The 16,321-nt window shown below is 41.6% G+C and overlaps 2 protein-coding genes across 2 annotated transcripts in view; one reads left to right on the top strand and one right to left on the bottom strand.

Moving 5' to 3' along the window:
* Window positions 1-15,034, top strand: LOC110521977 (uncharacterized). Its single transcript, XM_036975489.2, has 2 exons — window positions 1-643; window positions 12,312-15,034. Exons 1-2 carry the CDS (start codon window positions 235-237, stop codon window positions 13,355-13,357), a joined length of 1,455 nt encoding a protein of 484 aa, XP_036831384.2. The 5' UTR covers window positions 1-234; the 3' UTR covers window positions 13,358-15,034.
* LOC110521976 (uncharacterized) overlaps window positions 9,198-16,321 on the bottom strand; it is a 24,781-nt gene continuing 17,657 nt past the window's right edge. Inside the window, exon 2 of the mRNA XM_090232280.1 lies at window positions 9,198-9,432. Within this exon, the coding sequence (XP_090088406.1) occupies window positions 9,323-9,432 (110 nt within the window). The 3' untranslated portion in view covers window positions 9,198-9,322. The remainder of the gene's footprint in view (window positions 9,433-16,321) is intronic.

Consider the following 16,321-nt stretch of genomic DNA (forward strand, 5'->3'; position numbering starts at 1 on the left):
CGGAACGCTTCTTCAACAACTGCAGCCACCTTGGTAGCTCGCTAGCCAACAAATTCGGAACATTCGAGTTCTTTAGACAATTTCGTGGTTTATTTGCCACTATGATTTAAACATACTTATGTGGAAACAACTAGCTACCCCATTTAATTTAATATTTACGTTGTAAGTAGCTAGCTGGCTGGTTAAATTAGCACTAGTCTAGTTGCTAATGCTAACTAGCTAACATCCCCGACCATGAGCTTACTAAGCTACTCTCCTCCTGCTAAAGAAGACGAGGCCTGCTGGACAGAGAAAGAAACTCTCGTGGAAGAGGAGGATGTTACAAAACAAAAACAAGTAGAGGATGAGACTGTGAAAGAAGAAGAAGAAGAGAAAGATGTTTCAGTGAAAGAAGAGGAAGATGCGTTCAGAGTGAAAGAGGAGGAAGAGGATGTTACAGTAAAAGAAGAGGCGGCCGAGAAAGAGGAGGATGCAGTTTATGGAGTGAAAGAGGAGGATGGGGAGATGACCTTCACATCCATAAAGGAGGAGGAGGAAACTGGATATCTGGGCCCGGTTTCCCAAAGGCATCTTAAGGCCAGTGGTTCTAACGATGAATTTAACCATAAAATGGTTTTTGGAAACCGGGGCCTGGTTAATACTAGTAAGTACAGTCTTAAATACAGAGGCACAAACTCTGCAGTTGTTGAACTGATGTGTGGTGTTAAAGCGGAAATCTGCAATTGTTACATCCATATTTGGACTTTTAAATGATTTATTTCTAGCCATTGATTCTTGAAGAATATAACACATGCCTCATGAGCTTAGTTCACCTGTTGTACCCCATCAGAACCCCAAATAAGCTTTTTTTTTACTCCAATGTTTAGAAACAATGTAAATCAACACTGTATAGCCTCAACATGGTCAAATCTATAATATTGATATCATGGATAGTCAGTCCTTGCATCCATAGGTCTGTCTATGAATTTGAGAGTAGTTACATTTCTCCAACCCCATCATCTTTTTACCAAAACAGTGGTGGAATGACAGCTTTGTTATGTTTCAACTGCAGATAGATTTTTGTGGCTTTTTTAAGGGGACAACTTAAGGTTTAAACAGCAACAAAATGGCTCCCAATAGACTTTATTTAACTAGGCAAGTCAGTTAAGAACAAATTCTTATTTTCAATGACAGTGGGTTAAATGCCTGTTCAGGGGCAGAATGACAGATTTGTACCTTGTCAGCTCGGGGGTAACCTTCCGGTTACTAGTCCAACGCTCTAACCACTAGGCTACCCTGCCGCCCCGAGAAGTGTAGCTATTGTAGCAACCATAACCCAAAACCTAGCGACCTCATCAAGAAGTTCAGACATCTTGGCGTAACAGTTATAAGGTGTTGGCTTGACAGTCACTGGACCCAGGTTTGAGTTCAGCTCAGGGCTACCCCCTGAATTCACTACACTATGAATACAAGGACTGGCCATCCATAAGGTCAAAATGATAGTTTTGAGCAAGATTTCAAGGCTATACATTTTATTTATTTATTTACAGTTTGGAGGGTTGGGGGTCTGACATCCAGGCTACACATTTTATTTATTTATTTACAGTTTTGAGGGTTGGAGATACAAACTTATGTTTTGGTTTCTGGTCGGGGCACATTTATAGGCCTACATTTGTGCGCAGGACAGGTAGACTAGTCCTACTTCTATATGGGTAATCAGGTGTGCGTCCTTACTCAACATTGACAGGAGTGTTTCAAACAAAAGACAATGAATAAATTGACAAAACTGACGTATCTTGCGGGATCAGGTCTGGGTGGTCTGCCATAGGCCACTTCATTTAGTATCCGTTTGGGTCGGCATGAGGAGTGATTGTATTTCCCAATACAATGTTGTACCGAAGTTGACCGACTGAAAGGGAGCGTGACTTTATGACTATAATTACTGTTCCCTGAAGGAGGGAAAGAGCGGTATTAAATTGAAGGAATAAATCCGAGCCTCACGCTCATCACCTGTGGAAGGCGGGGCTTCCAGCGAGGGGCGTATTTAATAGTAGGTTGCACTTCCTTCAGGGAACAGTAGTTATAGTCATAACGTTACGTTTGTCATATGATTAACTTAAATACTGGATCTTGCTGTCGGACAGTTTTCTTGTATTCAGATCTCTTAAATGCACTCTACCTACGTAACATTTATTGTCTCTTTATGTTACGCTGGGAAAACAGTCTTCATGGGCACAGAAATCCTACATTTCAGAGTTTGCTAAATCCAATGATTCAAACCGAGAGTCACCTTAACTTTATTGACAACACCCACATGGATACCGTCATTAACGTCGTTCTTCAATAATTAGACATTCTTAATACTGTAGCTATTTAGTTGTCACATGTTCAACTATCATCAGCTGATCCAGGAAATCATTTTCTGAATGCCAGTCGCATGACAAACATCACGACATGCAACAACAACCAAAGTTGTTCTTCATTCATTACTCTGGTAAATACAGTTATGCCGTGCTCCACGTTGGTTCCAACATCCCTAACAAATTGATGTTTATAGTTGGTGGGCAGGTTCTAGTTGGTGGGTGGGTTCTACAGTAGGTCTATGTTATTGTTAGGTGAAGTTATGGGTCCAACAGTAGGTCTATGTTGTTAGGTGAAGTTTTGGGTCCTTACAGTAGGTCTATGTTGTTGTTAGGTGAAGTTATGGGTAGGACCCCATGACTTTACCGAACAACATAGACCTACTGTAGGACCCATAACTTCACCTAACAACAGCATAGACCTAGTGTAGGACCCCATAACTTCACCTAACAACATAGACCTACTGTAGAACCCCTAACTTCATCTAACAACAACATAGGTGACGTTATGGGTCCTACATTAGGTCTATGTTATTGTTAGGTGGAGTTATGGGTTCTACATTAGGACTAACAACAACATAGACCTACTGTAAGACCCATAACTTCACCTAGCAATAACATACACCTACTGTAGAACCCATAACTTCACCTAACAATAACATAGACCTAGGTATATGTTGTTAGGTGAAGTTTTGGGTCCTACAGTAGGTCTATGTTGTTGTTAGGTGAAGTTATGGGTAGGACCCCATGACTTCACCTAATAACATAGACCTACTGTAGGAGCCATAACTTCACCTAACAACAACAGACATTACTGTAGGACCCATAACTTCACCTAACAACAACATAGACCTACTGTAGGAGCCATAACTTCACCTAACAACAACAGACATTACTGTAGGACCCATAACTTCACCTAACAACAACATAGACCTACTGTAGGAGCCCATAACTTCACCTAACAACAACGTAGACCTACTGTAGGACCCCATAACTTCACCTAACAACATATACCTAGGTGTTGTTAGGTGAAGTTATGGGTCCTAAAGTAGGTCTATGTTGTTGTTAGTTGAAGCTATTTATTTATTTATTTCACCTTTATTTAACCAGGTAGGCAAGTTGAGAACAAGTTCTCATTTACAATTGCGACCTGGCCAAGATAAAGCAAAGCAGTTCGACACATACAACGACACAGAGTTACACATGGAGTAAAACAAACATACAGTCAATAATACAGTATAAACAAGTCTATATATGAGAAACCAAGGCTGCCGAGTCTGCCGATGAGGATGTGGTGATTGACAGAGTCGAAAGCCTTGGCCAGATCAATGAATATGGCTGCACAGTAATGTTTCTTATCGATGGCGGTTAAGATATCGTTTAGGACCTTGAGCGTGGCTGAGGTGCACCCATGACCAGCTCTGAAACCAGATTGCATAGCAGAGAAGGTATGGTGAGATTCGAAATGGTCGGTAATCTGTTTGTTGACTTGGCTTTCGAAGACCTTAGAAAGGCATGGTAGGATAGATATAGGTCTGTAGCAGTTTGGGTCAAGAGTGTCCTACAGTAGGTTTATGTTGTTAGATGAAGTTGTGGGTTCTACAGTAGGTCTTTGTTATTGTGAGGTGAAGTCATGGGTCCTACAGTAGGTCTATGTTATTGTTATGGGTCCTACAGTAGGTCTATGTTGTTTTTAGCTGAAGTTATGGGTCCTACAGTAGGTCTGTTGTTCTTAGTTGAAGTTTTGAGTCCTACAGTAGGTCTTTGTTATTGTGAGGTGAAGTCATGGGTCCTACAGTAGATCTATGTTGTTGTTAGATGATGTTATGGCTCCTACAGTAGGTCTATGTTATTGTTAGGTGAAGTTATGGGGTCCTACAGTAGGTCTATGTTAGTTGAAGTTATGGGTCCTACAGTAGGTCTGTGTTGTTAGTTGAAGCTATGAGTCCTACAGTCGATCTATGTTGTTGTTAGGTGAAGTTCTGGGTCCTATATTAGCTCTATGTTATGTGAGCGGACCAAGTCATCAAAATCAAGTCACCAAGTCATCAAAATCATCTAAGATCGCATAGCAGTTCAGACGTCTTTTGTCCTCGTCTTGTCGTGTCCTGTATATATATATATTTACAACTTTTTTCACATACATTTTATTTTTATTTTCCATCAACTCATCTTCTAAACACTCTCCTGCAACCAGCCTCACCAATTTATATTTATAAAAAAGTATTATTTACCTCAGATCTGCAATCCTTCAGGAAGCTAGCCAGAAACTCCAGGAGGCTGGCCAGAAACTAGCCAGAAGCTAGCCAGGAGCTAGCCCAGAAGCTAATCAGAAGCTAACCACGGTTTGTGGTCATCGGCTGTCCTTTAGTTCGAAAATCTATCGAAAATCTATCGCCAGTTTTGTACGGCGCAGCGCGGCTCGGAACGGAACATACCGGACCAATTTTTCTCTCCATGTCCCTGGATTTCAACTGCTCTCTGGACATTCATACCCGGATCTCACAGCTAGCTAGCTGCTATCCGTGTGACAGTCGGCTTTCGTCGATTCCGGAGCAAACATCGATTGTTCCGGTGCTAGCCAGCTCCGTCAATCACGCCTGAGTTCCATCATTCACTCCTGGGCTGCAGTCACCTATCCGGACCCGTTTCACTGCCTACGCGGAGCCCCACCGGGCCTTCACAACCGGACTGCCGACGTTATCTACCTGAAGGAGATCCGGCTGGCTCCTCTGTCGCGACGTTACCGGAACGCCCATCTGCGGCCCGCTAACCGTTAGCTGTCTTTCCGGCTGCTATCTGAATAGACAATCGGACAATTTATTTATTTGAATTATTATGTTTTCTTCTCGGGCCTCTATAACTATATCTATTGTTCTTATTTTTGTTGTTGTGTGATTTGGATTAATCCCCTCTACCACACGGAACCCCACTAATCTACTGACCGAACGCAAGAGGTGGCTAACAACAGACTCCATCCTATGCTAGCTTGCTACCGGTTGGCTTGGCTAGCTGTCTAAATCGCCGTGACCCTAAACCAACCTCTCCACTCACTGGACCCTTTTGATCACTCGACTAAGCATGCCTCTCCTTAATGTCAATATGTCTTGTCCATTGCTGTTCTGGTTAGTGTTTATTGGCTTATTTCACTGTAGAGCCTCTAGTCCTGCTCACTATACCTTATCCAACCTATTAGTTCCACCACCCACACATGCAATGACATCTCCTGGTTTCAATGATGTTTCTAGAGACAATATCTCTCTCTTCATCACTCAATACCTAGGTTTACCTCCACTGTATTCACATCCTACCTTACCTTTGTCTGTACATTATACCTTGATTCTATTTTATCGCCCCCAGAAACCTCCTTTTACTCTCTGTTCCAGACGTTCTAGACGACCAATTCTTATTGCTTTTAGTCGCACCCTTATTCTACTCCTCCTATGTTCCTCTGGCGATGTAGAGGTGAATCCAGGCCCTGCAGTGCCTAGCTCCACTCCTATTCCCCAGGCGCTCTCTTTTGACGACTTCTGTAACCGTAATAGCCTTGGTTTCATGCATGTTAACATTAGAAGCCTCCTCCCTAAGTTTGTTCTATTCACTGCTTTAGCACACTCTGCCAACCCGGATGTTCTAGCTGTGTCTGAATCCTGGCTTAGGAAGACCACCAAAAATTCAGACATTTTAATTCCAAACTACAACATTTTCAGACAAGATAGAACTGCCAAAGGGGGCGGTGTTGCAATTTACTGCAAAGATAGCCTGCAGAGTTCTGTCCTACTATCCAGGTCTGTACCCAAACAATTTGAACTTCTACTTTTAAAAATCCACCTTTCTAAAAACAAGTCTCTCACCGTTGCCGCCTGCTATAGACCACCCTCTGCCCCCAGCTGTGCTCTGGACACCATATGTGAACTGATTGCCCCCCATCTATCTTCAGAGCTCGTGCTGCTAGGCGACCTAAACTGGAACATGCTTAACACCCCAGCCATCCTACAATCTAAACTTGATGCCCTCAATCTCACACAAATTATCAATGAACCTACCAGGTACCTCCCCAAAGCCTTAAACACGGGCACCCTCATAGATATCATCCTAACCAACTTCCCCTCTAAATACACCTCTGCTGTCTTCAACCAAGATCTCAGCGATCACTGCCTCATTGCCTGCATCCGTAATGGGTCAGCGGTTAAACGACCTCCTCTCATCACTGTAAAACGCTCCCTGAAACACTTCAGCGAGCAGGCCTTTCTAATCGACCTGGCCGGGGTATCCTGGAAGGATATTGACCTCATCCCGTCAGTAGAGGATGCCTGGATATTTTTTAAAAATGCCTTCCTAACCATCTTAAATAAACATGCCCCATTCTAGAAATTTAGAACCAGGAACAGATATAGCCCTTGGTTCTCCCCAGACCTGACTGCCCTTAATCAACACAAAAACGTCCTATGGCGTTCTGCATTAGCATCGAACAGCCCCCGTGATATGCAGCTGTTCAGGGAAGCTAGAAACCATTATACACAGGCAGTTAGAAAAGCCAAGGCTAGCTTTTTCAAGCAGAAATTTGCTTCTTGCAACACTAACTCAAAAAAGTTCTGGGACACTGTAAAGTCCATGGAGAATAAGAACACCTCCTCCCAGCTGCCCACTGCACTGAAGATAGGAAACACTGTCACCACTGATAAATCCACCATAATTGAAAATTTCAATAAGCATTTTTCTACTGCTGGCCATGCTTTCCACCTGGCTACTCCTACCCCTGTCAACAGCACTGCACCCCCAACAGCAACTCGCCCAAGCCTTCCCCATTTCTCCTTCTCCCAAATCCATTCAGCTGATGTTCTGAAAGAGCTGCAAAATCTGGACCCCTACAAATCAGCCGGGCTAGACAATCTGGACCCTTTCTTTCTAAAATTATCTGCCGAAATTGTTGCCACCCCTATTACTAGCCTGTTCAACCTCTCTTTCGTGTCGTCTGAGATTCCCAAAGATTGGAAAGCAGCTGCGGTCATCCCCCTCTTCAAAGGGGGGGACACTCTTGACCCAAACTGCTACAGACCTATATCTATCCTACCATGCCTTTCTAAGGTCTTCGAAAGCCAAGTCAACAAACAGATTACCGACCATTTTGAATCTCACCATACCTTCTCTGCTATGCAATCTGGTTTCAGAGCTGGTCATGGGTGCACCTCAGCCACGCTCAAGGTCCTAAACGATATCTTAACCGCCATCGATAAGAAACATTACTGTGCAGCCGTATTCATTGATCTGGCCAAGGCTTTCGACTCTGTCAATCACCACATCCTCATCGGCAGACTCAACAGCCTTGGTTTCTCAAATGATTGCCTCGCCTGGTTCACCAACTACTTCTCTGATAGAGTTCAGTGTGTCAAATCTGAGGGTCTGTTGTCCGGACCTCTGGCAGTCTCTATGGGGGTGCCACAGGGTTCAATTCTTGGACCGACTCTCTTCTCTGTATACATCAATGAGGTCGCTCTTGCTGCTGGTGAGTCTCTGATCCACCTCTACGCAGATGACACCATTCTGTATACTTCCGGCCCTTCTTTGGACACTGTGTTAACAACCCTCCAGGCAAGCTTCAATGCCATACAACTCTCCTTCCGTAGCCTCCAACTGCTCTTAAATACAAGTAAAACTAAATGCATGCTCTTCAACCGATCACTACCTGCACCTACCCGCCTGTCCAACATCACTACTCTGGACGGCTCTGACTTAGAATACGTGGACAACTACAAATACTTAGGTGTCTGGTTAGACTGTAAACTCTCCTTCCAGACCCATATCAAACATCTCCAATCCAAAGTTAAATCTAGAATTGGCTTCCTATTTCGCAACAAAGCATCCTTCACTCATGCTGCCAAACATACCCTTGTAAAACTGACCATCCTACCAATCCTCGACTTTGGCGATGTAATTTACAAAATAGCCTCCAATACCCTACTCAACAAACTGGATGCAGTCTATCACAGTGCAATCCGTTTTGTCACCAAAGCCCCATACACTACCCACCATTGCGACCTGTACGCTCTCGTTGGCTGGCCCTCGCTTCATACTCGTCGCCAAACCCACTGGCTCCATGTCATCTACAAGACCCTGCTAGGTAAAGTCCCCCCTTATCTCAGCTCGCTGGTCACCATAGCATCTCCCACCTGTAGCACACGCTCCAGCAGGTATATCTCTCTAGTCACCCCCAAAACCAATTCTTTCTTTGGCCGCCTCTCTTTCCAGTTCTCTGCTGCCAATGACTGGAACGAACTACAAAAATCTCTGAAACTGGAAACACTTATCTCCCTCACTAGCTTTAAGCACCAACTGTCAGAGCAGCTCACAGATTACTGCACCTGTACATAGCCCACATATAATTTAGCCCTATCAACTACCTCTTTCCCAACTGTATTTAATTTATTTATTTATTTTGCTCCTTTGCACCCCATTATTTTTATTTCTACTTTGCACATTCTTCCATTGCAAAACTACCATTCCAGTGTTTTACTTGCTATATTGTATTTACCTTGCCACCAAGGCCTTTTTTTGCCTTTACCTCCCTTCTCACCTCATTTGCTCACATTGTATATAGACTTGTTTATACTTTATTATTGACTGTATGTTTGTTTTACTCCATGTGTAACTCTGTGTTGTTGTATCTGTCGAACTGCTTTGCTTTATCTTGGCCAGGTCGCAATTGTAAATGAGAACTTGTTCTCAACTTGCCTACCTGGTTAAATAAAGGTAAAATAAAAAAAATAAATAAATAAAAAAAGTAATTGGGCATCACTCTAAAGCGGGAAGGTGGAATAAACGAGTCAAGAGTAGGTTTTCTTGAACACAGTTCTCTATTGAGGGCATTTGGTCAACACAAACACTCCAACATAATCAATGGAAATCTTCCAAGGAAAAACATACATCTTCTTCTCCAGATGAAACAGGAACACAATAGGATTATCTTTAAACTACAACAAAAGTCACGGGATTGTCACCGTCTTAGTGGTTCTTCCTGGATAGCTCCTCTGTCTCGGTGGCCATCTTCCAAAGATAGTTTTCCCCTCTTCTCTCTGCTGGTTCCATTCTCTCTCTTATAGGGGAAGGAGAATATGTCATTAGTACCGTCAGCTGTGCTTAATTGCCTCTGGTTACCTTGTCTCCCATGCCTTGTTGGGCTACTATCCGTGAGCCCAGCCTGCCCTCTGGTGGTCCTTCCACAGTTATTGTTAGGTGAAGTTATGGCTCCTACAGTAGATCTATGTTGTTGTCAGGTGACGTTATGGGTCCTACAGTTGTTCTTTGTTGTTGTTAGGTGAAGTTATGGCTCCTACAGAAGGTCTATGTTGTTGTTAGTTAAAGCTATGAGTCCTACAGCAGATCTATGTTATTGTTAGGTGAATTTATGGGTTCTACAGTAGGTCTATGTTATTGTTAGGTAAAGTTATGGGGTCCTACAGTAGGTCTATTTGTTGTTCGGTGAAGTTATGGGTCCTACAGTAGGTCTATGTTGTTGTTAGGTGACGTTATGGGTCCTACAGTAGGTCTATGTTGTTCTTAGTTGAGGTTATGGTCCTTACAGTAGGTCTATGTTATTGTCAGGTAAAGTTATGGGTTCTACAGTAGGTTTTTGTTGTTAGGTGAAGTTGTGGGTCCTACAGTAGGTCTTTGTTATTGTGAGGTGAAGTCATGGGTTATACAGTAGGTCTATGTTGTTGTTAGGTGAAGTTATGGGGTCCTACAGTAGGTCTATGTTAGGTGAAGTTATGGGTCCTACAGTTGTGCTATATTGTTGTTAGGTGAAGTTATGGTTCCTACATTAGGTCTATGTTCTTAGTTGAAATGATGAGTCCTACAGTAGGTATATGTTATTGTTAGGTGAAGTTATGGGTTCTACAGTTGGTCTATGTTATTGTTAGGTGAAGTTATGGGTTCTACAGTAGGTCTATGTTATTGTTAGGTGAAGTTATGGGTCCTACAATAGGTTTATGTTGTTAGGTGAAGTTAGGGGGTCCTACAGTAGGTTTATGTTGTTAGGTGAAGTTAGGGGTCCTACAGTAGGTTTATGTTGTTAGGTGAAGTTGTGGGTCCTACAGTAGGTCTTTGTTAATGTGAGGTGAAGTCATGGGTCCTACAGTAGGTCTATGTTGTTGTTATGTTAAGTTATGGGTCCTACAGTAGGTCTATGTTGTTGTTAAGTTATGGGTCCTACAGTAGGTCTGTTGTTGTTAGTTGAAGTTATGGGTCCTACAGTAGGTCTATGTTAATATTAGGTGAAGTTATGGCTCCTACAGTAGGTCTGTGTTGTTGTTAGATGAAGTTATGGGTCCAATTCGGTTAACACTTAGTAGACAAACACTCATTGTCAGGCTGATGGCAAAGCTAGCCAAATAGCATTTTATGTGTTTTTTTAAGTATTAAAACCTGTCAAGGACTGGGAACCACGTTCCCCTAGCGAAACCCCCCCCCCCCCCCCCCCCCCCCCCGCAACAGCCAGTGAAAGTGCAGGGCACCAAATTCAAAACAACAAAAATCTCATAATTACAATTCCTCAAGCATACTAGTATTTTACACCATTTTAAAGATACAATTCTCATTAATCCAGCCACAGTGTCTGATTTCAAAAAGGATTTACCAGCGAAAGCACCACAAACGATTGTTAGGTCTCCACCAAGCCACTGAAAAACACAGCCATTTTTCCAGCCAAAGAGAGGAATCACAAAAAGCAGAAATAGAGATAAAATGAATCACTAACCTCTGATGATCTTCATCAGATGACACTCATAGGACTTCATGTTACACAATACATGTATGTTTTGTTTAATAAAGTTAATATTTATATAAAAAAATCTGAGTTTACAGTCTGTACAAATGAAGTGGAACGTAGCTACCTTTCACGTGAGCGCGCCAAACCGAGGCTGTGGCACTCTGCCAGACCACTCACTCAAAGAGCCCTTATGAGCCCCTCCTTTACTGTAGAATCCTCAAAACTGTTTCTAAATCCTGTTGATATCTAGTGGAAGCCTTGGGAAGTGAAACATAACTAATATCCCATGGTATCTTCAATAGGGGCTGAGTTGAAAAACTTCAAACCTCAGATTTCCCACTTCCTGGTTGGATTTTTTTCTCAGGTTTTTGCCTGCCATATGAGTTCTGTTATACTCACATACATCATTCAAACAGTTTTAGAAACTTCAGAGAGTTTTCTATCCAAATGTACTAATTATATAGATTATAATTATTATTATTATATAGATTACTACATTATATATAGTACATATGCATATTCTAGCTTTTACGGCTGAGTAGCAGGCAGCTTAATTTGGGCACGTTTTTCATCCAAGCTACCCAATACTGCCCCCTACCCCAGTTGATTTGCAACAATAACATAAACATTATATTCAGCAGGACATTCAAACGAGCCTCACAATTATAATCCAACAGTAATGTGAAATGCACTCATAAGCAACCTGCAAATGAAGGCTATTTTTTGCTGTCAGCCTATGAGAACTCCCCTGAGTTTTCCCCCACAGTGGTGAATTAGTGAATAGGCACAGATCTTAATGTGAATTTCCTTGAGTAGCACTCCTGAGACATTGTGAAAACTAAAATCTTCGCTCACCAATTTTGCTCAATAACAGGGAGGCGTTTCTGCAATCAAATTGTGTGCGTATCGCCCTCGTGCCGCAATTTTAGCAAACAGAAAGTGGCCAATATTGGAGACCAAAAGTCATCTGGCGCACTGCTTAGGATGTCAACAACTTTACTAACTTAATTCTAGTTACCACTAATGTGAAAACAAGACAAAATGATGCTAACTTGACTGTCTTAATTGTCAAATAATTTAACAGACGTCAATTGTTGTACAACTTCATGGGTATACTCTGGGCATCACCTTTTACCTCAAATAAACAGTGGATTTTTTGTTGTTGTGGGCTTCTAACCATCTGTTTGACTTTGTTGTTCACACAGGAGAGAGACTTGATTATCTCGGGTCCTCTGGGGAGTCTCAACAACATCATGAAGCTGACAAGGCAGATCAGAGTCTCTCCAAATCAGAACACCTCAAGAAACACCAACAGAGACCCACCGGGAAGAAATGTCATTGCTGCTCTGACTGTGGGAAGAGATTCAACTCTTCAGGAGACCTTAAAATACATCAAAGAATTCACACTGGAGAGAAATCTTTTGGCTGTGATCAATGTGGGAAGAGATTTACTGATTCAAGCAGCCTGAAATCACACCAGAAAACACACACAGGAGATAAATCCTATAGCTGTTATCAATGTGGGAAAAGTTGTACTACATCTAGCCATCTAATTGTACACCAGAGAACACACACAGGAGAGAAACCTTTTAGCTGTGATCAATGTGGGAAGAAATTTACTGTGTCAAACTCCTTGATGGTGCACCAGAGAATACACACAGGAAAGAAACCTTATAGCTGTAGTCAATGTGGGAAGAGTTTTACTCAACCAGAAAGCCTGATTGTGCACCAGAGAATACACACAGGAGAGAAACCTTATATATGTTATCAATGTGGGAAGAGTTGTACGACATCTAGCCATCTAATTGTACACCAGAGAACACACACAGGAGAGAAACCTTTTAGCTGTCATCAATGTGGGAAGAGTTTTGGTACATCTAGCCATCTAATTGTACACCACCGAACACACACAGGAGAGAAACCTTATAGCTGTGGTCAATGTGGGAAGAGTTTTAGTCAATCTAGTGATCTGACAGTGCACCAGAGAACACACACAGGAGAGAAACCTTACAGCTGTGGTCAATGTGGGAAGAGTTTTGTTCAATCTGGCCATCTGACAGTGCACCAGAGAACACACACAGGAGAGAAACCTTATAGCTGTGGTCAATGTGGGAAGAGTTTTAGTACATCTGGGTATCTGACTATACACCAGAGAACACACACAGGGGGGAAATATTGTAGCTGTCATAAATGTGACAAGAAATTCTCAGATAAAAGACTTCTGATCAAACATCAGAAAATACATACATGAAGCAATTGTTTAATGAAATCAATGAAATATCCCACCTAGCAAAATGCAATTGAAAAGACATTGAAAAGAAGACTATGGCCGAAGTCCAAAATACGTTCGGTTTTAGTTGAAAGTTAAAAATATGTATTTTCTGTTTTTTTTTTTTTTTTGAATGACTTGAAAACGACTTAATTTCAACGTACTTGCAGCCTATACACATGGACGCAGTATGAAAAATTAGTCTGTAATCAATTTTATTAACAATCTGACATCACACCAGTATTTCTTTACAACATTCAAATGCTAATTTGAAGAAGCATGTCTCAAATCACCTCATATTTCAAACATTCAGCCTGACAAAAGATACATATTTTATTATTCCATGCCTCACCATTAAGTGAATTATTGCCAATACATATTAACAAAGGGGTAGTACATTTGGTTTTGATATATTTACATTTCTTGTAGCAGTTAGTAATCATAATTATTTATGCAACCAACTGACTATTTTGGGTACAATTATATTGACATTGTTGCACTGCTTTTAGAATATGAGGGATAATTCTCAGATGTGCCAACCCAAATGTACTAGAGCATGACATTGGGGACTGGGCCCCCGATCCTATAACATGCCTATCGAGTGAACCCTGAAAAGAGAGAGAAGATCCGCAGTGAGGGGTAAAGTTACTACAGATATTAAGGAGCTAGTTCTAGAAGCTAGTGAGTTTTAGGATTCTATAGAAAGAAAAAGGAGAAAATATATTATTTTATTATGTTATTTAGAAGTGTTTTTTCTTGTTTTTAATTGTTGACAGCCAGTAGACACCATGTTTATATTGGTGAAGCATTGTAGTTGATTATAATGTGAAATGGAAGTTGTTTTTTCTGTATGTGGTGAGCAAACTTGTCCAACAAAAATATAGGATTTATTTGTTGTCTTAAGGGGGAAGGTGTTCCAGGTTTTGGTTTTTCCATTTACGTTTTGAGGCACGAATAGCTCGTTAGCACGTGGGACGCACTGATTGGTGTCACCTCTTTCGTCAGTATGTGTTAAACCTGTGCTGGCTTGTCCATCTTGTTAGTGGGCAGGTGTTTCATCTGAGCTGATCCAGGTTCTATTTAAGAGTGTCTGGCACAGTGTTCCAGTTGTTTTGATAGATGTGGAGAGTCAACACCTTTAGTTGCGCCACTTTTTTGGTTTGTTTCCTGTCTTTAAGTTTGGTGTGGGTTTTTCTTTTGTTTTCTTCTTCTTGGGCAGATTTAGTGGGTCTCATGGTGGGTGTCTTTTAGGTCCCAGTTGTTACTGGTCAACTTTCAGGGGACACCCCCATTGTGTCTTTCAGAACCCCTCCTAAAACCCCACCTGTTTAGTTGTGGTTGTTGTCAGTGACTCTTTGTTAGTTCCCTCTTCTGTTTGAGCAACACTTTTTTTATGGGGAACGTAACAAACAATGTAGTAAAACAAATTTATATTTTGGGTTGGCTATTGCATCCAATTGTTAATATTTTAATCAAAGGCATTTCCTTAATGTTCATTAGTCTTTCAGTTATTCTTCTGTTTTTTATCCTCTTATGTTTGTTGTGTACTAAATATTTCTCTTTATTTTCATTGTTTTTTCCTGTGAAGCCATTGTGTTGCATCCATGTCTGAAATGTGCTGTATAAATAAAGCTTGATTTGAACATATTGCAAAACAAATGGACCCAATGACTGACCAATCAACAGACTCTTGGTCCATCTTAGTATGAAATGGTCCTGTATTTGGCTCCATCCATCTTCCCATCAATTTTAACCATCTTCCCTGTCCCTGCTGAAGAAAAGCAGGCCCAAACCATGATGCTGCCACCACCATGTTTGACAGTGGGGATGGTGTGTTCAGCTGTGTTGCTTTTACGCCAAACATAACGTTTTGCATTGTTGCCAAAAAGTTCAATTTTGGTTTCATCTGACCAGAGCACCTTCTTCCACATGTTTGGTGTGTCTCCCAGGTGGCTTGTGGCAAACTTTAAACAACACTTTTTATGGATATCTTTAAGAAATGGCTTTCTTCTTGCCACTCTTCCATAAAGGCCAGATTTGTGTAATATACGACTGATTGTTGTCCTATGGACAGAGTCTCCCACCTCAGCTGTAGATCTCTGCACATCCAGAGTGATCATGGGCCTCTTGGCTGCATCTCTGATCAGTCTTCTCCTTGTATGAGCTGAAAGTTTAGAGGGACGGCCAGGTCTTGGTAGATTTGCAGTGGTCTGATACTCCTTCCATTTCAATATTATCGCTTGCACAGTACTCCTTGGGATGTTTAAAGCTTGGGAAATCTTTTTGTATCCAAATCCGGCTTTAAACTTCTTCACAACAGTATCTCGGACCTGCCTGGTGTGTTCCTTGTTCTTCATGATGCTCTCTGCGCTTTTAACGGACCTCTGAGACTATCACAGTGCAGGTGCATTTATACGGAGACTTGATTACACACAGGTGGATTGTATTTATCATCATTAGTCATTTAGGTCAACATTGGATCATTCAGAGATCCTCACTGAACTTCTGGAGAGAGTTTGCTGCACTGAAAGTAAAGGGGCTGAATCATTTTGCACGCCCAATTTTTCAGTTTTTGATTTGTTAAAAAAGTTCGAAATATCCAATAAATGTCGTTCCACTTCATGATTGTGTCCCACTTGTTGTTGATTCTTCACAAAAAAATACAGTTTTATATCTTTATGTTTGAAGCCTGAAATGTGGCAAAAGGTCGCAAAGTGCAAGGGGGCCGAATACTTTCGCAAGGCACTGTATATGAGTTTAGTACTCCAAGCTGCAGTAGGTCTGGATGCACAAAAGTCACAATGTACTGCATTAGGTTTAGATCTGCCAGGAAAGGCATTGTGTTCGGAATTTGAGTCTAGCCACCGGACAATACATAAACAATTTAAAGAGAGAGGGTGAATGAATGGGGAAAAGTACATTTGACACAAATGACCTTCATAATAA

Source organism: Oncorhynchus mykiss, chromosome 4 (genome assembly GCF_057628025.1).
Source record: "Oncorhynchus mykiss isolate SJ-2025 chromosome 4, ASM5762802v1, whole genome shotgun sequence".
NCBI classification, from domain to species: domain Eukaryota; kingdom Metazoa; phylum Chordata; class Actinopteri; order Salmoniformes; family Salmonidae; genus Oncorhynchus; species Oncorhynchus mykiss.

Bases quoted from the DNA above. Each gene is read 5' to 3' on its own strand.
- LOC110521977 (XM_036975489.2), top strand. From the start codon at position 235: ATGAGCTTACTAAGCTACTCTCCTCCTGCTAAAGAAGACGAGGCCTGC. The intron at 644-12,311 runs GTAAGTACAGTC...TTGTTCACACAG, and splicing joins CCGGGGCCTGGTTAATACTA to GAGAGAGACTTGATTATCTC.